General features: G+C 38.0%; 2 protein-coding genes across 2 annotated transcripts; both read right to left on the bottom strand.

Annotated features, from left to right (window-relative positions):
- Positions 1-5,130: 5,130 nt before the first annotated feature.
- On the bottom strand, positions 5,131-11,679 carry ccdc137 (coiled-coil domain containing 137). The gene is made up of 6 exons (XM_022666214.2): positions 11,525-11,679; positions 8,044-8,174; positions 7,444-7,663; positions 7,271-7,353; positions 7,103-7,182; positions 5,131-5,660 (listed from the first exon to the last, which is right to left on the bottom strand). Exons 1-6 carry the CDS (start codon positions 11,590-11,592, stop codon positions 5,469-5,471), a joined length of 774 nt encoding a protein of 257 aa, XP_022521935.1. The 5' UTR covers positions 11,593-11,679; the 3' UTR covers positions 5,131-5,468.
- Positions 11,680-19,421: 7,742 nt separating this feature from the next.
- LOC107196892 (uncharacterized) lies at positions 19,422-20,941 on the bottom strand. The gene is made up of 2 exons (XM_015600903.3): positions 20,802-20,941; positions 19,422-20,340 (listed from the first exon to the last, which is right to left on the bottom strand). Exons 1-2 carry the CDS (start codon positions 20,850-20,852, stop codon positions 19,534-19,536), a joined length of 858 nt encoding a protein of 285 aa, XP_015456389.3. The 5' UTR covers positions 20,853-20,941; the 3' UTR covers positions 19,422-19,533.
- Positions 20,942-26,426: the final 5,485 nt, after the last annotated feature.

The raw sequence follows: 26,426 nt of genomic DNA, 5'->3' as shown, positions 1-26,426 counted from the left end.
ATCCACTTCAGGTCAACCAGGGTCCCCGTCTACTCAAAGGGTCTTCCTAAATGTGACGCTGGCATGGGGGGCTTCCAAGGTCCGCCTTTCCACCTTTGTGGACTCCGGAGCAGTAGGAAACATCCTGGATGCTGCTGTAGCCAGGAGGCTGGCCCTGCTACTGCTACCCCTACAGAAGCCTTTGCCAGTAGCAGCCATCGACGGGCGGTCACTGGAGCCAGGGGTGGTGTCTCATCATGCGGGCCGCTTATGCTGCACTTTCCCTCACTCACGCTGGGCCTGATTTTCGTTTTCCACACTATCGCGTCTCCACCTGTTCTCGCGCTGGGCGCGATTTCTTTTGCGCCCCTTCTCGGGTCTCCACCTGTTTACAGATTTCTGTTTTACATCTGTTTTAATGGGTTCAGTTATATATATATATATATATATATATATATATATACACACATATATATACAATCTCTAGCCCTGAACCCTATTGAAAACCGCTGGAATGTAATCGAGAGGCAGATAGATGGTCACAAGCCATCAATCAAAGCTGCACTGCTTAAATTTTTAATCCCAGAGTGGCATAAGGTCACTGAAAAGCAGTGTGAAAGACTGGTGGAGAGCATTCAGAGATAAAAAATCATACAGAAATGAAGTTGTTTTAAATGAAATGGCAGAGCACCTACTGTAGGAAAATTGAATGCTTATCAGATTCACACATGTAAAACATTCTTGTCTGGTCTTCCCTAACTATAACTAACTAGATTCACTAACTTTTCTTTCTTATTGTGCTGCTGTGTTTACACGGGACCCTCCTTACTATAGGATGACTTTCAGAATCAAACATTATTCTCCACTGGCCATCTATATAATTTAATGTGAAAACAACAGAGTCCTTATTTTATTTGTGACAAACAGGCAGAACCCACACATGTCTGTAGTAGACTGTAGTAGAAGTCAAACTTCAGGAACTTCACTACATGCAAAAGATATGCAACTAAGTGCTGCAGTAAATGTCACTTCCTGAACAAAAGTCGGTCCTGAACAAATATGAACTAAAATGTTCACAAATGGAGCTAATAGGTTATAGCATCAGATAATACAACATAATACAACATTATCTGATGTAATGAATGACTACTTAACTATAGAAATAAAATGTATATTTCTCTGTAGCCTGAATCCGTACATTTACTTTACTTTACTTACTTGTCAATACTGGCAAATATAATTAGGAAAAAAATAGCAAAATCTTATTTAGATGCATAGTTTTTACTGTATAGTCAGAAATATTTTATGACTTTTATTTAGTCACTAAAATTCCATTGCATTTCTTACAATCTGTAAAATTAGTAAGTGTGTTTACATGCACCTTCATAGTCAGATTACTGCACTTATCTGATGTTTTACATAATCCTAACGAAACTCACCTACTATAAAGATTCATTACACACAGTGTGATCTACAACCCCAATTCCAATAAAGTTGGGACGAATATGATGACTTGCAAATACTTTTCAATCTATATTTAATTGAATATACTACAAAGAAAAGATATTTAATGTATTTCATGCATAGAGGTCACTACAGTGTACAGCTGTTAAATTTTTTTTTTTCTTTAAATATGCTTGCAATTTTGGGCACTGCTGCATATAGTCCACTGTAGTGGAAGCTATTGCATCATCCTATACAAAAAAATCCCATTGGTTGGTCATTGTAATGGGAAAAAGAAGTCAATGAAATCAAGATGGCCGGCAGACAGGGAAAACCACCAAACACCTTGGCTATTTTTGTTTCTACCTTTTAGAAAATTATATCACTGCAGGTAAAAAAATATATAATTACATCAAGTAACATCTAAGGTGACATATTATGTAAAGATTTTCGAAATTTTGATTTTATATTTGAGGGAATTGTAGATTAATCATCTGTCCACTTAATTGTACATCATGCATCATTAGCTATTTTTCAACTTTTATGCAATGTCAATTACTTCCAGTGTTGTTTTTAAAATAATTCATATTGTTTAATGTTTTGGCTGTAAATCAACTTCTTTAATTGAGGAATGTCTGCCAGTACAGACAGTTGCAAGCAGAGAAGTAGGGTCAAGCAGTGATAGTGAAGGTGAGTCTAGAAATGTTACTGAGGGAGTTGAGGCTGAGGAACGGAGATGAAGGAGATGAGGCTGTTGAAACTAAGGGCACCCCAATATCCAGTATGCCCCTGGAAACCACTGGCCCCAGCTCAAGAAAGTATAAAATGCCAGCACACGAAGAACCAAGTACATCTGCATGCAGTGTCTTGTAGCTTTGTGCCCTGTATGCTTTGGCAACCATCATAGAAAATAGTCTCAGAAATTAGCAACAAGCATGATTTGACAGGAAATATGATACATGCTATAAAATACTATAAGAGAATATGCTCACTTAACAGTTCAGAGACTTGACAAGAATACAGTATGATAATACCAGTCACAATCAAGATTCTATAAGGTTCTACGGTTCAGAGACATTTTCTTGTGTCACAATATCCTCCTCAGTTCCACTATTCCAACAGAATACCATATTACAACTGTATAACTGAATTACATTTGTGTTTTTTTTACAACAAAAAATGCATGAAGTACACTTGAGTGGACAGATAAATATTTCTTTATCGAATAAAGATAGAATATATATTTTTTTCAAACCTTGTTTTACATCCCTAAGGATGTATAAAAACCCTTAGAAAAAAAATCCTGACTGAGTTTATTATAATTCATGCATGAGAGGGTTAAAGGAATTAACTATTTTTTTTTGCAAATACTTACTCATTTCAGCATGCTAAATCTGGCTGACTTCTCAGCCACCCCTGGTTCAGCAGCTAAAAACCTTGGAGTTATCATAGATTCAGATCTAGCATTCGATAAACACATATCTAATGTTATTAGAACAGCTTTTCTACACCTCCGTAATATTGCCAAGCTAAGAAATGCCCTATCACTGCATGACGCAGAAAAATTAGTCCATGCCTTTATTACCTCAAGGCTAGATTATTTGACCATATTAGTCCAGTACTATCAGCACTGCACTGGCTTCCAGTCAAATTCCGCATAGACTATAAAATCCTCCTGTTAACGTATAAAGCCCTACACGGGCTCGCTCCTGAGTATTTACAAGACCTCATCTCCTATTATGAACCACCGCGATTACTTAGATCTCAGGGTGCTGGTTTATTAGAAAATCCTAAAATTCAGAGGAGCTCTGCAGGAGGAAGAGCTTTCTCTTATAAAGCGCCTCAACTCTGGAATAATCTCCCCGAATATGTTCGGGACTCAGACACAGTCTCAATCTTTAAGTCTAGACTGAAAACTTACTTGTTTAGTTTAGCTTTTGGTAATGTTTTTCCCTTTAGATAAGGCTGCAGATTCAGGGGTTCATGGACAGAGGGAATTGTGGTAAACTGAGATGCTGGTGCTGTTGTTCTTCCACTGCACACGGTCACTCAGGTTTGTGGACGGTGGAGTGGGTGGATGCCAGTGTTTCAGGGAGCCTCCATGTCTATGTTACCTTCTGGCTCTCTGCCTTTAGTTAGGCTGTTTTATTTAGATCTGCCGGAGTCATTTGCCACACTCTGATAATGTTTTATATTCTCTGTTTTACATAAATCCAGTCAAAACGAATTCCATCTCTCTGCCTTCCTCCGAGTTACTGACTGCCCACCTGTCTGACCCGATACCGAGGGATGTTGGACCCTCAGGCTCTCATGTCCTCTGTCTGGCCAGACTGGACGTTTCTGAAGTCAGCTCTTCTCCACCACCACCACAGATCAGCTGCTCATCATCCATCTTACTCTATAAGCCATTAGTGGAGCTGCTATACACCTGAATATATAAAACCTATGTGGATGTATGAAAGACTTTTTAAAATTAATTTAAAAGCCATTTGACCAGTGGTAGGATGGTCCCCCCTTTAATGTGAGTCTTGGTCCTCCCAAGGTTTCTTCCTCCTCCTGCAGCTCTGAGGGAGTTTTTCACTGGGGGTTCTGTATTCTGTATTTTCTATGTTTAATGTTTTGCCTGATTCTTTGTCCTGTAATCATGTTTCTGTAAAGCTGCTTTGTGCCAACACCAGTTGTAAAAAGCGCTATACAAATAAATTTGATTTGATTTGTCTACCAATGTGTTTCATCACCATTCCTTTTAACATCACACAATAAGCATTTGGGAACTGAGGCAACTACTGTTTGAAGCTTCGTAGGTGGAAATCTTTCCCATACTTGTCTAATGTACAACTTCAGTTGCTCAACAGTCCAATGTCTCTGTTATTCTATTTTACGCTTCTTTACTTTTACTATTAAATATTTTTCTGGGCTCTAGTCTAGTTCTTTTTATCAAAAACGTGTTTGCAGAACAAAATGATTCAAGATTTCCACCACATTCCTTTCAAGGCTGACCCCACTGTCCTTCCACTTTTTAGTAAGGTGTAGTTTCAGCATTCTCATTAGGAAGTGCTGTACATTTTCCTGGTAGATGTTGCACTGACATTGCACTTTCTATAACACAGTGGACTAACACCAGCAGAGGAAATGGCTCCCCATGCCATCACTGATCGTTGAAACTACACCTCAAGCAGTTTGGACTGTGTGCCTCTTCACTTTCCCACTAGACCCTGGAACCTTAATTTAACGAAATACAAAATGTACTGATAGTCAGTGATGGTTTTAGTGACTCTAACCTGTGACACTCACCTGTGATACCTGCTAGACTTTCCTTTTATACATACCTCTAAACATGTACCAACTATGGTTGGTGGGTGAAGTTTTTAGGACAAGCCGAAGGGCCCTAGGCTACCTCAGAGAACAGTAAGGTAGAGTAAGGCAAGAGGTGAATTCAAGAGGTGAATTTATCTGCTGGATTCCCCTGCATTCTTCTCCTTGAGAAACAAATGGTCACTTATGTATATATATATTAAACATCCACCCCTTATGTTTCAGAGATTTTAATAACCATGTACAAAAGTCTTTAGTTCTGTGATCACTCTCACTTCAGATCTCAAAGTTTAAATAAACACTTTTAGGGACAGTTTCCCAGACAGGATTTTAGCATAGTCTTGGACTATACTGTTTTTTTTTCACTGAAAGGAAAATATGACTAGGCTTAACTCAAGTGCTGAAAACGCCCCATTTATTATAACTCAGTCAAATTATAACTTAGTCAAAAGATTCTACATGACAACATGAATCATAAAAACAATCATTATATTTCAGCATCTCATCAATTATAAACAGGACCATGTTCATGTTTGTTCTTTCACCTCATCACTGATAAAATTTATATAGTGTTTAGGGTGGAAAACAATGCTGCAGGTGTTCTTCTTGCCAACGGCAGTCCCAAACTGCTGAGCTGAGGTCAGCGATTTACAGTCACTGAATTTCTCCTCACATTCCAGCTGCTGCCAATAAAAATATAAATATAATGTGTTCACAGTTAGGGATTAATTTCACTTAAAACCTTTCTTCTTCATGCTTTTTTGTTTCTCTTGTTGTTCTTGTTTCTGCTTCTTCAGCTGCCGGTATGCCTGAACCACCCTCTCACGCTCTTCTTCCATCATCCTTTGCCTGGCCATAGACGGCTTGACTGTTGATGCTGTTTGGCCAAGTAGAGAATTCAGAAGAAGGTCTTTGGATGCCCCCTACAGGAATGAACAATGCACAAAATATAATATATTAAATATTGCAAGCAAATTATTGATGGGAGCATGGGGTGACTAACTGTAGTGCTGGAAGAGCAGCACAGTTAGTTGATTTTACTACATAACCACAATTCATCTAACTCAGCAGAAAACTGTCAAGTGTAATTTAAGTGCTATTTGAAAAATGTAATTAAATTCGACATTTGTTTTTGCAAATATAGTATAAACCAGGGGTGTCCAAACTATGGCCCATGGGCCATTTGCAGCCTGTTTCCTTTTTTGGAGCGGCCCGCTGTCAAGCAGGATTTTATAATGTGAGATTCAAAGTTTGAACGCTAGGTGTCAGAAACGGGCCAAAGAGTCGGAGAGGGTGCGCATTTCTAGCTCAGAAAAACGGGCCAAAGAGTCTAAAAGCTGAGAGGGTGCGCATTTCTAGCGCAGAAAAACGGGCCAAAGAGTCTAAAAGCTGAGAGGGTGCGCATTTCTAGCACAGAAAAATGGGGCAAAAGAGTCTAAAAGTTGTCGTAATTAAGGAGATTAATATTAAGAGACATCATGAAATTGAACATCAATTTGAAAAATCTTAGTTTACACAACACTGTCAAAGATAAAGATAGTAAGTCAAGTAACATGGTGTGTAAATGAAATAATCAGGAAAATGTATTATTTAAAGTAGTATATTTCATTAGTTGTTTTATTACAGAGTGTGGCCCGTGACTTCAAATATATTTCTCCTTCTAGCCCCCAACAAAAAAAGTTTGGACACCCCTGGTCTAAACCATAAAACCAGTTCAGCATCATACTTGGTACACAACAAGACAATTATAACATAATTTTCAACATACTGTACTCTGATTCCAGTCATAATTTTTTTTTCCCCAATGGTCATACCAACTGTGTAATTATATATCTTTCATATGTCATGTTATTGCTGTCATATAATAAAAGCATAGGCAATTTTTTTTATCCCGCTTTTCTCCCCAATTTGACTATTTGACTAACACCAGGAGGGTGAGTAGTAGCACATGCCTCATTCGATAAATAGCGGGTTTCCAGCGCACTTTGAGGACAGTGACTCATGCTCTGATACATCAGCTATCAGACGCCTGTGCTGACCGACATTACCCTGGGAGTGATGTGGGGAGACAGCGGCATCTACATACTGGCATGGTTTTAAAAGCATCATTTATAGTAAAACTACACAGCATTACTCGTTTCCAAGACGAAGCAGGACTTAACACCTGCTGCCGTAACAGTCCTATCATTCTGGACGCAACTATTTTTGATTGAGTTATGTTGTGAGTTATGTTAGTGTTCTACCTTACTCTTGTGAGTGTTCTGTTTTTTCCTATATTCTGGAACACTTTATTAATCACCAATTGAAAGTTTTATAAAGTGTTCTATAATTATTTTTCTAAATTATAAAGGAAAATTAAGTTTACCTGGGATTTCCCTGGGGCCTTCCTGGGTTTGGCAGTTAATGCAGGAGGTTGCATAGCAACCTCTCCAAACTGTACTTCATCTTCAAGAAGACAAATGACATAATTAAATACGTTAATAGTTATGAAGAGTACAATTTTAAAAATAAAATGATTAAAAGAAGCACAAACCTTTAAACATCTCCTTTTCAGCTTTCTCCTCCTTTTGACTAAGCTTCTTCTTATGTAGCCGTTCCAGTCTTCCTTTATCAAACCTGAATAAAAAAAACAAATTAACTTGTATGAAAGGAAAACTAGAAAAAGAGCATTGTATAACAATAGCAGAAACATTGCACTTCACTAACAGTTTCTTTTTTTCAGACTTCTGTTTGTTTGACTTCGTTTCCGTCTCTTCTAGGTGAAGCTCAGGCTGTCTCTCGCTTTGGTTGTTGGTGAGGAACAGAACATGCTCTGTTTCTCGAGACATGCGCTTCAGGTACGCAGATTCAGACTCTTGCTTCCCTCTGCGGAAGTGTGGAACTGGAATATCATCAGATGTTTCTGTCTGTGCATTGAAGGGGGTGGCTAAAATAATAAAAGAAATGGAAAAAAAAATTTAATTAGTACATTACAGTTGTCATGAAAGCGCATCAACTCACAAAGTAGGTGTTGCATATACAAATATACACCATATGCTGGTTTATTGGTTCTATCGGCAGTGCAGTTCTATGCAGCACACCAGAGGTATATATTGTAAATGTAACTAAATGACGAGTAACAAGTGAAGCTACAATGAAAAATGTACCTAATAAGCTGGCTGTATACACAAAAATATTTCATTTTCTTTTGTCAAGAAAAATCTATTTGGCTCCAAAATACAAATATAACACTGTCTCAATATTTTTTGTTTGGAATGCTCTTTAACATTAAATTAATACAGTTAATTGAGGTGATCTAATTCATACTTCTCATTTTCTTCAGTTTCTTGGATCCCATTTTCATCTTCTCTTTACTCTTCATAATTTCACGAAGTCGAAAAGGTATCTGCTCCAGATGTTCATCTGGTCTGGGTTTTACATCTTTCCTCTGCATTTTCCTTCAACAGAAGCAAACATTAATAATAAATCAAATATTTTTTTGAAATATACATTTGTAAATATTTGTTGTCTAAAAATTATGCTGATGTAGCATCACTGAGTAGCCAGCGTGCTATGGAGGAAAGTGTAGTAACTTAGCGCTGAAACATCAACTAACAGACACATGTGCTGGACAACATTACACCAGAGTACCATCTACCCACCCAGAAGGAGCATGGCCAATTGTGCTCTCTTGGACTGTGGCTGCTGATGGCAAGCAGCATAATCCAGGATTTAAACTGACGATCCTCAGATTATAGAAGCAGCACATTTATCCGCTGGACCACTCAGAGCTGCAATTATTATTTTTAATCTTTTAAAAATCTCTTGCACTGTGTCTGGGAAATGAGCATTTATGCTGTGAATTCATTTCCATGAACCAGCAGCATTAGCTGTCTGAACAGCAAGGAATTCCCAGCACAAACTTACAGGAGAACCAATAACCCAGCCTTTGTCCTACCACACTGCCAAGGCCTACAAGTTTTTTAAAATAAAAGGATTTAATCAGAGCATAGCATGTCCTGAGCATTCATGTTTTGTCAGAAGCAGTGACAATGTAGCTGGGCTCAGTATGGACAATAACATAGTAAAAACTATGTTATGTACTGTGATAAGATGAATCTGTGTTTCTATTTTGGAAATTAATGGATAGTGTTAATTAATGGATAATTCTCAGACACAAAGATAAAATGACCATACAGACTGTTCAGCAACATGTCCAAAAGCTGCTTCACTTTTTACAACATACACTGAACAAAAATTTAAATGCAACACTTTTGGTTTTGCTCCCCATTTTTAATGAACTCTAAGACTTTTCCTAACGGCCTTTTTCTCTCACACTGTGTCCACAATTGGGTCTAAATCTGTTTTATGCTGACCTTCCATCAAGCGATTTCACTGTCGCAAACAAATTTCCAGTATCACAATAAAATCATAAGAGTCTTGCTAGAGTCAAGCTGCAGTCGCATCATCATGACCGTTCAGTATAAAGTGGTTAAGTTTGAAGGTTTTAGTTAGTCTTTATCACATCCTGGCATTCAGGTAAAATCAACCGTGTTTAACAATGTCATAAGTCTTGAGACTTGACTCTTGCAAATAGTGACGTGAACAATGTCAACAAACAGTAGGAGAGCTATGGGACATCACAAGGCAAGCGTGGGAACGTTTGCAAAACTTGACATAGATGAGACTCTGGTGATGGCTCTGCAACCACGGTTCTCCTGGAGTGTACAAAAGGAGGAAAATCTCAGAACTATAATAATCTCAGAACTATTCTAGTTGCAGTCTTGCAAAAAGTGAACCTGTAAGATCCTCAGTCTTTGCAAAATCTTAGCCTGTGACTAATGCTGTCCTAGACAACTCGGAAAAGACTAAGAAAATCTGACACCCTCTCACATCTAAAGACTTCTTAGTCACAGGCTAAGATTGTGCAAAGCTGAGGGGGTCTTTATTTACAAGACTGCAACTAGATTCTTTCTGAGATTATTTCCCATCATGCTTCTGGTGGAGTTGAACAAAAAAAGAAGCTGTTTAACAGTGGAGCAGAAACAGATGCTCTTGGCCTCGGCTGCCTTGGTGCATGCAGTTTAGAAAAGGCAAAAAAACATCTAAAAAGAAAAAAGGACATTGCAGAATGTGGACCAGACCCTGGTTGAGTGAACGGAAACGTTCCTGTGCTTGCCTTGCGGCTTCCCGTAGCTCCCATATTGGTTGACTGACTAAAACTTTCAGTCGTAACCACCTTACACTAATGCCGGCTTTAAAGCTAACGATTTTCAAACGATTTCTCAGTCACAGACAAATTTCCAGATTCTGGAAAAAAAATCACAAGATGCGGTCGCATCATCTGGGTCGTTCAGTATAAGCTGGTCACGACTAAAAGTTTTAGTCAGTCGGGTTCGCGTCCTGGAGCTTCGATAAAATCAAGTCTCGAGGCTGGGAGAGCTACGGGAAGAATTTATTTCACTTGACTGTTCACGTACAAACGATTTAAAAAAGAATACATTTGCAGTTAATAGGTCTTATTTGTTCTGTATGTACAGTATTTTAAACACAGGTAGCACTTTAAAGTCATTATATTTAAAGTTATTTTATTTTGCACTACTTTGTCTTATTGTGCAGTGTTATTTTAATACAAACAAGTGTAATAAATACATATTTTGCAAAAATGATGTTCTTTATTGCATTAATTCTATATAAAACAAAGGCAAATGTACAGCAGCGAAACTGTGATTCGTTGCTATACAAGAGTGTAGCAAAAAAAGGGGAAAAGAAGCTTATAGCTAGAGTTGAACACAAAATGTAAAATATCAAGAACAAACAATGGCAGAAAAATAGGCTGTTGATAAGGACAAATGTTGAGTCTCTGATAAATTACAGTATTAACTGTAATTTAATTATTTGTAACTTAATATGTAATATTTATTGTATTTAAACTCCACCAGAAGCATGATGGGAAATAATCTCAGAAAGAATCTAGTTGTAGTCTTGCAGTTAGAGATCCCCAGTCTTTGTAAAATCTTAGTCTGTGAGTAAAAAGTCTGTGACGAGTCTTTAGATGTGAGAGGAGGTCAGACTTCAGTTTGTTCAAAGGCTTTTCATAGTCTTTTCTGAGTGCTCTAGTGTTTGGTTAGCATTAGCATTATTACCTTTTCTGAGATAAACCATCCACCAGTCACTGGTGAGGCATGAAGATGCTGATTAGACACAGTGGTTATTGCTCAGGTGTACCCTGGGCTGGCTACAATAAAATGCCACTCTAAAAAGAGTTCAGCTTATGAAAAATGGGAGCAAAACCAGGTTTTCAAAGGTTGTCATAGTAGTAACACTTATTTTATATTACAATACTGTAGACTGACATACTCATAATTAAGTTATTTTAAAAAACTAATTATGAAATGGAAATGTAATGTATGTACAGTAATTCACTTATATAGATTACCTAGCTCGAAACAAGGCATATTGAATGATAACTTTAGTCTTAGATTACTTAGTTATTTATCTTGTGGGCACATATTAAATGTCTTAATGTTGTGCAATGTCCTACTACAAACAGTAAAGCGTGGGAAGTGGTTTAATTTTACTTAAACGTTTTTGATAGTTTAAATGGGTGTACATATTTGAACTGAGAGCATCTTAAAGTTTCATGTTTAATAAAGGTCAGAACCTATCACACTGTTTTGGTGAAGAAATACCCACATATACTGAGTGCTGTTAAAGCAGGAATGCTGTAAACTCTGCAGTACTAGACTGGATTAATAAACAGTATACACATACTTTAATATTATACTTTACAGTAAACTCAGCTTACCTTTTATCTCTGTCCTTCTTCTGCTGATCAGTAGAGTTTCCGGGTTTATTTGAGCTCTGTTTCACCATCTTTAAACTGTTTAATCTGTTTACACTCCTCTCTTCCTATACACAAACACCCATGTGGTAAAACGCGCTTCCTCTTCTTCAGGACTCCGGCAGACGCTACACACCAGCAACAACATACACCGCCCCCTACCGGCCCATCCGGGCAGAACACACTCTCACCACGGCGGAGAGTATTCATGGAGTCAAATTGGGGTCTTTAATGCTGACAAGAAAATCAAGGAAAAAAAATCTCCACGAATTGCCAAAAAATCTGATATTGCAAACAAGTAAGAAAACAAAAGGTACATTTTTTCACTTTTTTAGAATGAATCTTTTGCAACACCACTTTCTTTGCGTTTTGCGTTCCTTTTTTCTTTTTGCAATACTTTCCCAACTTAGAGTTCCTCCGTTTTGTTTTCGATTCTATTTTGATCCCTTTTTGACGTGGGGGCGTGGGGAGAGGAGAGGGGCGTGGTCAATATGGAAAGGCAGGTTATGGAGGATTGCGTCATCAGCTGGAGTCTCTGCTTCCATATGTATTTTTTTTTTTTTTTTTTTGCTTCCAGATGTAATGCTGCAGGCCGGCCAGTTCAACCGGCCACCCTGAGGGACGCTAACCAGGCTGAACTGTTCATCAGTTAATGCTAATAATTTATTTACATATACCTAATTACTGAATTATATAATAGCATTGTTTTCAGTTGTTAAATTGAGCAAAAGGCTGAATTTGGCTTCTTTTTCTCGAGCGTGCTAGCTGCAGTTACACGCAGCCGCCTTTAGAGTGAGATACTGTGTCTTACATCTGACATTTTATTATTTTTCTCCATTATTATTTTAATATAATATAGCTATATTACACACACACACACACACATATATATATATATATATATATATATATATATATATATATATATATATATATATATATATATATATATATATAGGACAACTTTATATAGGCACACTGCACACGTGTATCGAGCCTTATCTCACAGTCACCTCTTTTTTATTGTTATGTATCTGTATAAAAGTTCCTGGAACAATCTAATTTCCACATGGAGATTAATAAATTATTTTTTAGGTTATGTTTTGTTGTATTATCTCATTTTATCTATATTATATTGAAGTCTAACCTAAACATTCTGTGTTTTTCCTTTTTATTCAGAGCGTTTGCGCAGCGTTGTGTTTTAATGGATCTTTTCACTGTTAAAATCCACCATCTACTGGCGGCCGCGTGTAACTGCAGCTAGAGAAAAAGAAGCCAAATTCAGCCTTTTTGCTCAATTTAACAACTGAAAACAACACTATTATATAATTCAGTAATTAGGTATATGTAAATAAATTATTAGCATTAACTTATGAACTGTTTAGCCTGGTTAGCGTCCCCCAGGGCGGCCGGTTGAACTGGAAGCAAATGGAAGCAAAAAAACAAACAAACATTTTTTTTTTTTGCCATAAATATCAATAATTTGAACATGTAGTTAACCATTTCTTTGAAATAAAGACTTTCTTGAGAGAAAATAAAAGTAATTAGTGGACTTGCATTTAAACAAGCGTTTTAAATCTCACATATTTTGTTAACAGGACTGAGAAAACTGTATGAAACCTTATTAAGTAAAAAAAAATGTAAAGCTGCTTGAGATTGACCAGTATATGTTTTGAATAAATATATGTTTTATTAGATTAAATTCAAATGGATTTTAAAAAAGTTTATATAGAAAGAATTACAAGAAAATGGCACATAGTGCATAAAAACAGCATTATAGCAACTGTTTAAAGAGCTTTGGATAAAAGGTTTGCTTTATCCAGAGGTACAGGACATTCAGCATTTCTGTGTGTGGTTTGGGTGGCTGTGTGTTAAGTTTGGTCAAATTAAGAGATTAGTGTGGAGATGCGTGTGCTTGTGCTTGTATGTGTGTGTGTGTTTGATGCTGTGGAAATGCCAAGAGGTTTGTCCAGCATATCTGATGCTGTGGTGCCACTTGCTGTTTGACCATAGAATTACACCTACAATTATTACAATTATTTACTTTAATGTAAGTTTAAAATGATAGTTTACAAAAAATTGGTAAGTACGTTTGAAGGTCAACAGATAAGGGATTCAAAAGAAGTGAGAATGACTTTTTCTAGAAATTTGAATGTAAAGATACATTTACATATGCACACAAAAAAGGAGAACTTGCAAATTATTTTTTTAAAGAATGGGAAAGGAGGATGAAGGAAGAGGATAAAATTAAGAGAGAATAGGAAGGGATAGGGAGAGGACGAGATGAAAAGAGAATGGGAAAGGATGATGAAAGAAGCGAATGGGATGAAGTAAGAATGGGAAGGGATGATACAGGAAGAGGATAAGATGAAAAAGGAATGCAAAGGAATCATGAAGGAAGAGGATAAGATGAAAAGAGAATGGGAAAGGATGCTGAATGAAGAGGATAAGACGAAGAGAGAATGGGAGGGGATGCTGAAAGGTGAGGGTGGGATGAAGAGAGAATGGGAAGGAATGATGAAGGAAGAGGATAAGATGAAAAGAGAATGGGAACGGATGATGAAGGAAGAGGATGGGATGAAGAGAAAATGGGAAGTGATGCTGAAGGATGAAGAAGGATGAAGAGAGAATGGGAAGGGATGCGGAAGGACAAAGATGGGATGAAGAGAGAATGGTAAGGGGTGATAAAGGATGAGGATGGGATGAAGAGAGAATGGGAAGTGATGCTGAAGGAAGAGGTAAGATGAAGAGATAATGGGGAGGGATGATGAAGGAAGAGGGTGGGATGAAGAAAGAATTGGAAAGGATGAGGAAGGAAGAGGATGGGATGAAGAAAGAATTGGAAAGGATGATGAAAGATGAGGATGTGGTGAAGAGTGAATGGGAAGGGATGATGAAGAAAAGGATAAGATGAAGAGAAAATGTTAAGGGATGAAGAAAGAGCGTAAGATGAAAAGAGAATGGGAAAGGATGAAGAAGGAAGCGAATGGGATGAAGAAAGAATGAGTAGGGATTCTGAAGGATGAAGAGAAAATGGGAAGTGATGCTGAAGGATGAAGATGGGATAAAGATAGAATGGGAAGGAATGCTGAAGTGTGAAGATAAGATGAAGAGAGAATGGGAAGTGATGAAGTAAGAGGATGGGATAAAGAGAGAATGGGAAGTGATGATAAAGGAAAATGATGGGATGAAGAGATAAGGAAAAAAGGTTTATGGACTATGCTGGTAGAATGAGGAGGAGGGGGTCATTACAGCAGAGGTGCTGTTTGAGAAGTGCAGGGATGCGATAATGATCTGGGGGTGAAGGATCAATAGCATCATCTGAATCCAAAGGAGAAAGAAAAAGGATCTGCTTGGAGAAATAATCATGGAGCACTCTTTCCTCAAAAGCTTCTGGATACTGGCAACTGTCCAATTGGGGAGGCAAGGTGAGCAGAGACTAGAAATTGTGGGGCTGTGTGGGAGCTGCAGGCATGTTGCAGTGTGTGTGGGGGTGGAATGTTTCATGATTTAGTCTATTATTAGTAAAATATTAGTGCATAGTGTTCCTCAAAACATGATATTGTGGACCCATAAAGACAACCAATAAAAAAACAATGAAAATTGTTAATAGACACAAAACCCTGCATGACATTTGTGAGCCTTTACCAGCAACAGCAGTGACAGAAAGAAAATGTGCTCCCTCTTCCATGAGTCCCAGTTAGGATAAAGATTTAATGTTTGTGTGCAGTGGTATTTTTCCGCCAAACATATTATTATACAGCACAGAATGAAACTGTCCAAAAGTGAACATTAAAATGCAAAAATGGAGATACAGAGTGATGATGATGATGATGATGATGAATTCTTTATTCAGTCAGTCACCAACTAATATTAGCACTACAAACATTATCAGCAAAGGAGTAACTGAAAAGGCACAGGCAAAAGCTTAAAGCCAGGCGGACACTGTGCGATTTTAGCCCGATTTTAAGCCCGATCCGGTCGGATGCGACTGAATTTCATGATCGGGCCGAATTTTAGCTTGATCGTGAGTCGTTTGTCGTGCAGTGTGAGAGGGGAAGCGATGTCCGATTAATTGCCCATACGAGCTGCGAATGAGCAGTCGGACGCGACCAGGGATTTCTGACATGCCAGAAATTTTGGTCGCTTGTCTCACAGTGTGAGCTGTTTTGCGGGCCGATTTCTTAACGTCACGACCTGTTTTCCCAAAATTCACTGCAAATATACCCATAAACCCCATGCGACAGATCGAGGATGTCAACAATGGCGCAAAGGCAACGCGTTGTATGGACCGAAGACCTGGAGACCAGTCTAGTGGAGCTTTGGCAGCAGCATTCGTGCCTCTACGATCTTTCGTCATCTTCCTACCATGACAGACAGGCACGTGAAAAACGTTGGCAAGAGATAGCCGGAGTCCTGCAGTTGCCAGGTAAGTTTCGTTTAGTTTAGCTTTGCTATGCAAGCTAGTTAGGTGGTTTGATGGTGCTTTCACTTGTTTTTCAGCAAAATGCTTTGTGTGTGTGTGTGTGTGTGTGTGTGTGTGTGTGTGTGTGTGATTCAAATTGAGCTGGTCAAGATTGAGTGTTTGTGTTATGTGGACAAAGATAAATACATTGTATGAAAAACAAGCTTCATATATTAATGTGTGATTAATAAGGATGTGATCTTTTTCTATTTTATTTTTACCAGCCAATGAAGTGAAAACCAGAGCAGCTTCTTTTAGAACCCAATATGGAAAGCTTCTCAAACCTAAACCTAGTGGCAGTGGTCAGAAACCTCTAACATCAAAACAACAATGGATTCTCACTCATCTAGACTTTCTGAAGCCCCATGTGACGCACAGAACCACAGCCACAACACTGGCAGTAAGTGATTGATATCATATAAATTAACATATAAATTAAACAAAAATCCAACAGTCTGAGACTACATCAAAAAATTGTTGTTTTAATTTAAATGTGAGAATAAGCAACACTATTTAGAATAAAATTCTTGGTGATTTTTATATTAAGTTAATTTGAGCTACAGGGCCCTATCGTCCACCCCGCGCAAGGTGTGCAGTCTATTTTTACGCCTTGTGCACTCGTCCTCAAAAATAGCAATGGACTTTCGGAATATATTAAGGCCATGGGCGTGGTGGTCTGGAAATGAGGTGTGTTCAGGTAAATTCCTGGCGTGTTTTTATCTTGGCGGCGAAAAACCGATCCGGTGAAACGACATCTAAATTCAACAGTCACTCACGCAGTCTAAACGATCACCCTGTGACCCGCGCTCCAAAATACCCCATACTATCACTTCCTTACCACAGAAAAATACACCTTACCCACAGCCTTCAGCAATCAACTATAAAAATAAAATATACTTAATCTGCACAGTAGCTATAAATTATTATTAGTCATATTTATTTCTGTCAGTTATAAGTATTTATATTTATGTTCGGTACACAGACTTATAGCTTAATATAGCAGACACAGGCATTCTGCTGTTTAAGAATTTCAAGAGATGCTTATTCTCAGTCAATAGCTGGAGTTTTTGAAAAGAAAAATTAAAAGAGAAAATAACTTTGACAAACATAAATTTATTTTATTTCACTTTTCTATTATATCTGAAAAATAAAGCACATTGTCAGCGTCTGGTGCTGCCCGTCAATTATATAAAACTTAAAACATGCACAGAAATATAAAGCTATATTTTATAATTCGTTTCTTTTCGCCAGGTCAAATTTATTAAAATTATAAATATATTAATTTAATAATTAAAATCTCATCCAGTGCTCCAGAATATTAGCCACGCAAAGCCAGCTTAGCGCAGCGCGTGGCATTGCGCGCGGCATTGCGCGCAGAATAACCTCTGTCTTCTAAAATAAACATTTTAATAAATAAGGTCGGAGAAGTGTATTAAAATTAATGCTATTAAACTTACTAAAGCTAATAAATGTACTGATAATTAATCAAGATAAATCGGACAAAATGCGCTGCGCCTCTCTCTCGCAGCGCGGAGCTGAATTCAGCGCGAGGCTACAGATAATAGAAAACTCAGTTCAGTTGAATAAAAATAATGCCATCAAAGCCGTCTACACTAAGATTTCCTTGTGATTTAGGCCAAGCATAAAGTAACATTTGATTAATTTAATCAACTGAGATATTAAGTCGGAGAAACGCTGTAGTGCATTGGTAGACAAATAATAAAAAATTATTTCATAATTACGACATAATTCATAAAAACGAAATAGTTTGTTGTAATTACAATATGTTTATTTCATAACACAAAGAAATAAATTAAATAAATAATTTATAAATAATTTTAAAACAAACTCCAGAATCATTGTTTCTGACAAATGTTCGTGTTGCTGTTTTTTCTTTTTGCGTCCCCCTCCAGTGCAACCGAAGCCCACGAAGAAGTCGGGGCACACAAAGTTCGGCTCCTGGTCCGTTTTTTTAATTTCCCATTTTTGGAGGAATCTATCTCATCATAGGCTTTTGCACAAAGTTACAGGGATTATTCCAGCTCAAGTGGGCTAATAAACAGAAATTAATAGATGCATGTTCACTAGGGGTCTCAGACGTTTGGACACCACTGTGTCTGTATAGCTGTAAATATAAAGAAAGTAATCAGCACATCTTCATATTGTATATGTGATTTAACACAGCTTGACACTGTGGAGTGTGAGGACATCGAAGGTATAGAGGAGGAGCAGGAGGAGGATGCAGACATAACTGTTGACTGTGTCAGTTCTCCAGAGATGGCAACAAGAAAAGGAGATCCAACAGCACCTAGGTCATTCCTGCAGTCACCCATTACCTCTACATCTGGAACCCCTTCACCTGGGACCCCTTTATCAGCATCAGGCCAGTCCTCTAGATGTTCAACCCCTTTTCCAGAGGGAGAAACATCATTATCTGCATCTACATTATGTGTTGAAGATGGTTCAAAAATACCCCGCACCAGCAAGACCAAGGTCAGGTCCTCTGATACAACCAACATTGAACTTTTAAAGATGTCTCTTTTGAAACAGATTCAGTGTACCCTTTCTTCAGCTGATAACAGTGAGGATGTATTTGGTCAACAAGTGGCAAGTGAGCTGAAAAAAATACAAAATTCAGCTGTTCAATTAAGAGTTCGGAGAAGCATTATGAATATGCTTTATGATGCCCAAGAGGAAGAACAGGCAAGAAAACATGGGCACAACAGTCAGTTCCCACCATTTTCAGCACCACATGCAGCTCCACCAATTTATGGCCACTATACACCCATTGGTATCTCAGTGCCAAGTTCACCCTTTCACACTCAGCACAGCCTCCAGTCTCAGTCTCAAAGCCTTCAGCCTCAACCCCCGTCCTTCTTACAGATGATGAATACTGATGATACAGATACCAGTCTGTAATTAAGATGTTGCTCAAACCCCTCTACCACTGACTGTTTTCCACTGAAGTTCTGTAGTCAGTGCTTGAGTGCCTAGGAAATTTCTCCTGAGAGGTTCATATCCCGAGTTAATAATTTCTGTTATTTCTGTTTCTTTTTTTTTTTTGAGTGAACTGTTTACAAAGTGTTAACAGAGAGTTAACAGAGAGATGTGTACAAAGAACTTGACTTTCAAGGTCACTGTATTTTATTTAAAATTAAAAAGCCATTTTTTTTGAAGAAACAAAAGGAGTATTCACTTTGAAGTTAACTGAGTTGATAGTAAATATTTTATGTTCACTGTTTACTGATTACAAAATAAAATGAGTGAAACATTAATGTATGCCTCCTTAATAAAGAGCAAAGCATAAGAAATAATTTGTAAATGATTGTTTTCTGAGAACACAGGAACCAAAGGCAAGAACAAAAATATACACAATGTACAATCTATGTCTACAGGAAAAAAAAATTACAACACTGTTCTGCTGAGCAGCTGATTTTAGTAGTAGTAGTAGAATTTTAATAGTACCCAGATGGCCTTCAACAGTTAAGGCCTCTTTCTAGCCAATAAGTTACACCATACTGTCTTGCCATGAAATACTCCCAGCAGGTGAAACAAAGTACTGACAAAGTGCATCCCTTTGCTGCTTTGCTGCAACAGAAGGGTTTCTTGCTCTCCCCATGGATGCAGGCTGGAGTACACCTTCTCTCCTCCATGCCCCTTCTACAAGTTGATGGTTTGCGTCTTCTGCATCCACATAAGCAGGTGGCACATATGCTTCAGATCTTCTTTGTCGCAAAAAGTTGTGCAGGCACAGACAAGCAAGGGTAATTGTCACCACCTTGTTGGGCTCGAGACAAATCGTAGATCTGAAGACCCGGAAGCGATTTGCCAGTATTCCAAATGCGTTTTCTACCACACGCCTGGCCCTGGAAAGGCGGTAGTTGTAGATCCTTTGATCTTTGTTCATACTCCTAAAGGGATAAGGCTTCATGAGATCGGGTCGGAGTGGGTAGGCCTCATCACCAATGAACATGTATGGCATTGTGATATTGCTGTTGGGCAGTGGCTCCTCAGGGGGTGCATGAAGAAGGCCTCTGTCCATGGCAACCCTTAGATCTGAGTGTGCAAACACTCCACCATCTGAAATTCTGCCCTGGGTGCCAACACATGCATACACAAATTTGTAGTGGGCATCAACAACAGCCATAAGCGTGATTGAAAACCTTGACTTATAGTTGTAGAACATGCTCCCACTCTTGGCAGGTGGCTGTATGGAAATATGTTTCCCATCCACTGCTCCCAGACAGTGTGGAAACTGCCACTTCTCAAGAAAATCCTTAGCAATGTCCCTCCACTCTGATTCTGTCGTTGGTGTCTTTGAAACACAAATCAGATCAAGACAGAGTTAATTGATAACTGCAAATATATATATTTCAGCATTCAAGTGTTAATTACAATTACAGGTTTTACAGCTATCTTTTTATTGGTACACTCTGATATTTGTGTAATGTAAATTACATGTACCAATTATCATGTTATCATTAATACCTCACTCAGAAAAAAGGTACAAAACTATCACTGAGGTGGTACCCTCAAAGGTATGTTTTTTAAATAATTGCACTATTATTCAATACAGTTACATATATTTTAAATCTGCATTGTCTCCACGCATACCGCCATGACTAGACTAAATTATTTATATGAAATTTATTTATAAGATACTGAAGCACAAGCATGAGGTGAATTACAAATCTGTGATGCACACACCCACAAAGAATAAACAAAGATATTTACATTTTCTACTAAGGGGCTTTAGGAAATTTCTGGGTCTGTTACCTTCAGATAATCCTCTTTTAGTACAGAGTGTAGGGCAGCACAGGTCTCCATGACAATTTTGCTCAGCGTAGTGCTTCCAATGCGATACTGGAAGCCTAATGATTTGAATGTCTCACCTGTTGAAGTAAATACTGCTTTTAGTAAACTTTACACATTGATAAATCTATGACAGATCAGACAAAGACCTTCATGATATGGTAAGTCTACTAAGAGCTTTTACTTTAAATGAATTAGGGCATTTACATTTTATATCTACTTACATCAAGGAAAATATTTGTAAACTGTCATATACAACCATTCAGAACATGACTGAGTGTAGGGTGCATATTAACCTGTAGCCAAGAACCGTAATGTGACAGAAAGCCTTTCTTTTGCCGTGATGGCCTTTCTCATGTGGGTATCTTGTTTCTGGATATGAGGAGTAACTTTTTCAAGGAGATAGCTGAAGTCCTCAAATGACATGCGCAACAGGTCACGAAAACCCTTCATATCATCCATCTACATATAATAATATAAAAGAGGAAAAGCAGTATTGTAGATTTCATAGACCGTTACATACTGATATAGGACATTTATTGAATCAGCAGACAAAATCCAAGTCACTGATACACATAGCGAGTGGACAATGCTTCAGACACTCCTAAACACTCATACACTGAAGTAGCATCAGAGGTCTGCACTCGTCAGATTATCTTGCGGCGCGGGACAGAACGAGCGGGACCACATTACAGAGGTCCCGCTTCCGCAAATGAATAAATAGTTAAGAAATAATCACGCAATGATTCCCATGCATAACGAACAGAAAACAACTCAATCAGTAAGAAAGCAATGAACTATTTCATTTTGTAATTTTGCTACAGAAATCAATAATATCGGTCTGCAGATATATGCCAGCAGATTCACGCCAGCAACCAAAGCTGCAAAAAAGGAGGCCGAAATCGCACAGTGTCCGCCTGGCTTTAATAGCCAATGCAAGCAACAAAAAACCCTCAAGAAAAATCTCAACGCGGAGGATGGACCGACACACACACACACACACACACACACTGACGGCATGTGTTTGGACTGTGGTAAGAAACTGGACAGCAGTATTCAGTGCTAAATTGCTGTTTTAGTAAATAGTAAATTTGAAGCACTAAATTTAATTAATTCAATTCATATTAGGACTGCGGGCGGGAGCGCGGCAGGATTGTGTAGTGGCGGGCGGGCGCTGGATTAAACCCAGCTATTTTTGGCGGGAGCGGGCGGTTAACGGGACAAAAACATGCGGGAGCGGGTTTAAAAAAGCAGCCCCGCGCAGACCTCTACAGCATACCTCTAACTCCTTCTGCAAAACGGACAACCCGTAGAGTCCACGTCGCCTCAGCCACCTGCGAGTCCATTTGCGTCTCTTCTGTGGACTTTCAGCGCACAACAGGGCACAAATAAGCAAAGATACGCGCTTTCTTTTGCAAGGCGACATGTTGTTATGAAGCGAGAGTTTGTACGCAAAGAAAGCTCCGCCTACGGGCTGCGTAGACGTGCAGTAAGCTCCGCCTACGGGCTGCGTTTAGACGTGCAGTGTAAGCTCCCCCGTCGCAGCAGGTCAGTCGGACCGTACAGTGTGTGCAGATGAATCGCAGGCGTTGTTCATACACGACAAACGATTCAAACGTGCAGTGTGAGCTCTCCAGAACGCATCCGATTAAAAAAATCGCACAGTGTCCGCCTGGCTTAATGCTTATAGTTATACCTGTCCAACATAACTAGCTACCCTTCAGAGTTCTTACAATAAGCTTGTTGTTCGTTTTGCCCTTGTTCGGTTTGGAATTTACATTTTGATTTTCTAAAATTATTTTAATAACCTTTTTTTTATCTCAGCTCAATATATATAAATATGGAAATTATTAAATGAAATTAATATAAATATGTAAAAATATAAAATGATATTGTTATTTAACCCTTAAAAATAATTGTTCCATTTGGAGTTCAGGCTGCTTTGTGATAGGAGTGTAAACCCTGTATTGAGCTTTGGAGAAATTAAAGAAAGGAAAAGATACAATGGAGGTGGGTGGGAATGGTTTGTCACAAAGGAAAAGTGAGAAGAAGAGAATATGTTCTTTATACTCTCAATACTTTTGAATATAATTGACAAGTTTATTTATTTCAGTAATTAAATGAAAAAGTAATAGTCATATATATTTATTACACGCAGATCTACTTCAAATCGTTATTTCTTTACGAAGCCCAGGTTGCTTTGGTAGCTGATTTCAGTTCATCTGCATTGCTTGATTTGGTGTCTCTCATCTTGTGTGTACTGCGATGATTAATCCAGGTATTGGTACTTTTGGCAGTGTGGGCATGGTGCCAAGTCTTGCTGGAAAATGAAATTCACATCTCCATGAAGCTGATCAGCAGAGTGAAGCATTAAGTGCTGAAAATGTTATGGTAGTTGCAGCACTGGACCAAGGAGAAAAAGTCCTGGACTGTTGCTCAGTTGTCCAAAGTCGATAAAAAATCAAGTGTCCGGCTAGACGGCCTTACAATTTGGTGTCCTATTTATTTATAGGCACTCCTGCTCTAGAATGTGCATGCCCCTGGTGGTGCCCTATAATCCTACAATCTGAACATAAACAACATGATTTTAACAAGACTGTATTATAACCCTGATTATAACCACGATTCTTCCACTTGTAGGTGAATCAGAAGTGATTGTCACACAGATAGTCGGGTAGTGTAGAAAGCAGTGACAGTCAATCAGAAACTTTACACTTTTGTCAAATGTTTGACTTTTGATGGTATTTTATGTAAAAAATCAATGTGATTATGAATGCTATTATGAATCTTTTTTCCTTACAAGACAAAACATTTTTCTTCAGCCTTATTTTAGCTTATTTATAATATCATAAAATAAATCACATTATTTTCGCACTATAAGGCGCACTTAAAATGCTTTAATATTCCCAAAAATCAACAGTGCATCTTATATTCTAGTGCATCTTTTGTATGAATTTTAACAATTAGGTTGTAAGGAGCCCTTAAGTCCAGCGTTATAAAGGAGATCTTCAGCATTGAGACTGGAGCATTATTAGCATTAGCCGCTAAACACAGCGCTAGATCTTTCCCTTTTCAGGAGTGAGTAGAGCTAGTGCTGCTGCTAACCACGGCTAACGCTGCCGCTAACAGCACTGTTGAAAATATAGCACTCATTAGGTGCTTCACCATTAGAAGGGAAACATGGCGACACCTTTGTTCCTTACTACTGTCACGTAAAATGCGCCTTATAATCTAGAGTGCCTAATGCACAGTATGAAAATAGACCAGAAAATAGACGTTCATTGACAGTGTGCGTTATAATACAGTGCGCCTTATAATCTGTAAAATACAGTAGGTTTAAAAAGACAACAATGTATTTTGGGCGTTCTATTAACTTTTTCACATGATTGTATGTTTATTTGTTTCTGAGTAAATACTGAATATTCTAAAACACAGCACATGTCTGCAGATGCAGAAATTAACGCAGCCTTCAGTCCTGAGTCGGTGCCAACGCCTATCACATTAAATGTGCAGAAGCAGAAGAAATTAGCATTTGGCTTTTTCCTTGTGGCCTGAATGACTCAACATTGAGTGTAACCTCAATCTTTCCATCACCTGTCTGGCCAACGAGGGACACCCAGGTAATATTTATACACTTCAGGGAACAACAGCGTTTTAAACTGCAGACAGGCAGGCCATTTACACTGTGAGCTCAGCCTGACTCAGAGTCAGAGTGACTCTGGTCACCACACCGTCCCCTTTGTGACATGTTTACCTTTTGGAGGTCACCAGTAGTACTCAGGAACACTGTTTTTAGACCCATCTGATTAGACACATTTTAGTGCTAAATCTGCTGAAGTGTAAGGAAACAATTAATAGACTGTTTAAATGTCAGCCTAAAAAGCTGAGTGTTCAGGAAAGCACATTCAATTAAACTTTAAGGATTTTACTTACTCTTTTCTTTTTTAGCAGAGTCAATATTTGTAACATTTATTATGTGTGTGAGATATTAGCTATGTTAAATAGAATGTATTCTCAATGTACAGTGAGAAGTAAAAGTAGGATATATTTATATACAGTGCCAGTTAAAGGTTAGGACACATCTTAAATTCAGTGTTTTTTCATTATTAAAAAATCTGCATCATAGATAATTACTAGATAGATAGATAGATAGATAGATAGATAGATAGATAGATAGATAGATAGATAGATAGATAGATAGATCTCGTCGGCGCCGGAAGTGAAGAGACTAGGGCCATCCATACTTTGAATAAAAACACATGGAATTATTTAGTACACAAAAAGTGTTAAACAAACCAAAATATGTTTTATAATTTTGATTCCTCATAAAGTCAGATTTATGAGGTAGAGTCACCTGGAATGGCTTTCAGTTAACAGCTGTGCTGAACTCATCAAGAGTAATTACTTGAATTTCTTGAAAATTACTTGAAATTAATTACTTGAAAATGTGTTTGAGAGCATCAGTTGTAAAGTTGTGAAGAGGTAGAGTTACAGGTATACAGTGAATAACTCTATTTGAGTAGTGTTCCAATCTTTATTATGGCAATAATTACTCAGGTATGTAAGGATAAAAAATACTTTAAGAAATAAATGGCAGTGTATCAGAATGATTTCAAGAAATCACTGAAGTCACTGTCATACTGTATAAAGTTTCAGAAACCAGAAGCCAGGCAAGCTCACCCTGTGACACTACCTCCACCATGCTTGACTGATTTCATTGATGAGTTCATTCTACACATTTTAGATTACGAGCAGATCTTGTCTTTCCTATTGGTCTCATTAGTCTATTAAACTTTGTTCAAGACGTTTTCTTGACTCATTACTCTAGTTACTTATTAAATATAAGAATAATATATCTGGCTATCCAATTCTTAGCACTGATGAGTGATTTGCATCTGGAAGTATGTTCTCTATATTTCTGCCATTAAGATCTTCAATAAATAGATAGTAACACCTACATTTAGATAACAAATAATAATTAAGGAAATAAAGAAAATAATTTTATCTTTCAGTTCACTTATCTTGGGCTAATTATGAACACCTCTAAATTATGCAAATCTGCCAATCCATCAACATTTTCAGTGTAGGAGATCCTTGAAAGACATTTGAAAGCAGTGTGGGAGAGTCTTAGCTAAGAATACACAGTAGCAGCTTCTATGCAGGGTTTTTCCACTCAAGGTAATATGGGCAACTACAGCAGCATTCACCTGTTTTTTTTAAGAGCAGAGATGGAAATAGGAGGCTGGAGGGAGTTTTTTCGACAGACAGCAATAGACGTTTGTTAGACCAAATTGCAGTCTGTATGTAATTGGATTCTGTTCTGAAGTAAACAGTGAAGTTAGCTAACATGCCAACTAGAGCAGAGTTTCCCAAACCTGGTCATCGAGGCTACTGCCTTGAAGATTATAGTGCTTTTTCTGCTGTAACTCTTTGAGACAGACACAGTGGCCAATGTTTTTCCTCATTTGTAACGTTTTTATTGTTTAATTTTCACCTGAATGTATTGTTCCCTCAGGCCCTGTCCAGATCATAAGGCAATTAAGCACTGATATAAGTTATGATGCTCCCTCCACCATGCTTCACAGTTGG

The sequence above is a fragment of the Astyanax mexicanus genome, chromosome 19, assembly GCF_023375975.1.
Source record: "Astyanax mexicanus isolate ESR-SI-001 chromosome 19, AstMex3_surface, whole genome shotgun sequence".
NCBI classification, from domain to species: Eukaryota; Metazoa; Chordata; class Actinopteri; order Characiformes; family Acestrorhamphidae; genus Astyanax; species Astyanax mexicanus.
This window is presented reverse-complemented; position numbering and strand designations above follow the sequence as displayed.

Coding starts and splice junctions, on each gene's coding strand:
- ccdc137 (XM_022666214.2), bottom strand. CDS start 11,592: ATGGTGAAACAGAGCTCAAATAAACCCGGAAACTCTACTGATCAGCAG. Junction 8,175..11,524: donor AAGAAGGACAGAGATAAAAG/GTAAGCTGAGTT, acceptor CTTCTGTTGAAG/GAAAATGCAGAGGAAAGATG. Junction 7,664..8,043: donor GAAACTGAAGAAAATGAGAA/GTATGAATTAGA, acceptor TTATTATTTTAG/CCACCCCCTTCAATGCACAG.
- LOC107196892 (XM_015600903.3), bottom strand. CDS start 20,852: ATGGAGACCTGTGCTGCCCTACACTCTGTACTAAAAGAGGATTATCTG. Junction 20,341..20,801: donor TAAAAGAGGATTATCTGAAG/GTAACAGACCCA, acceptor TGTGTTTCAAAG/ACACCAACGACAGAATCAGA.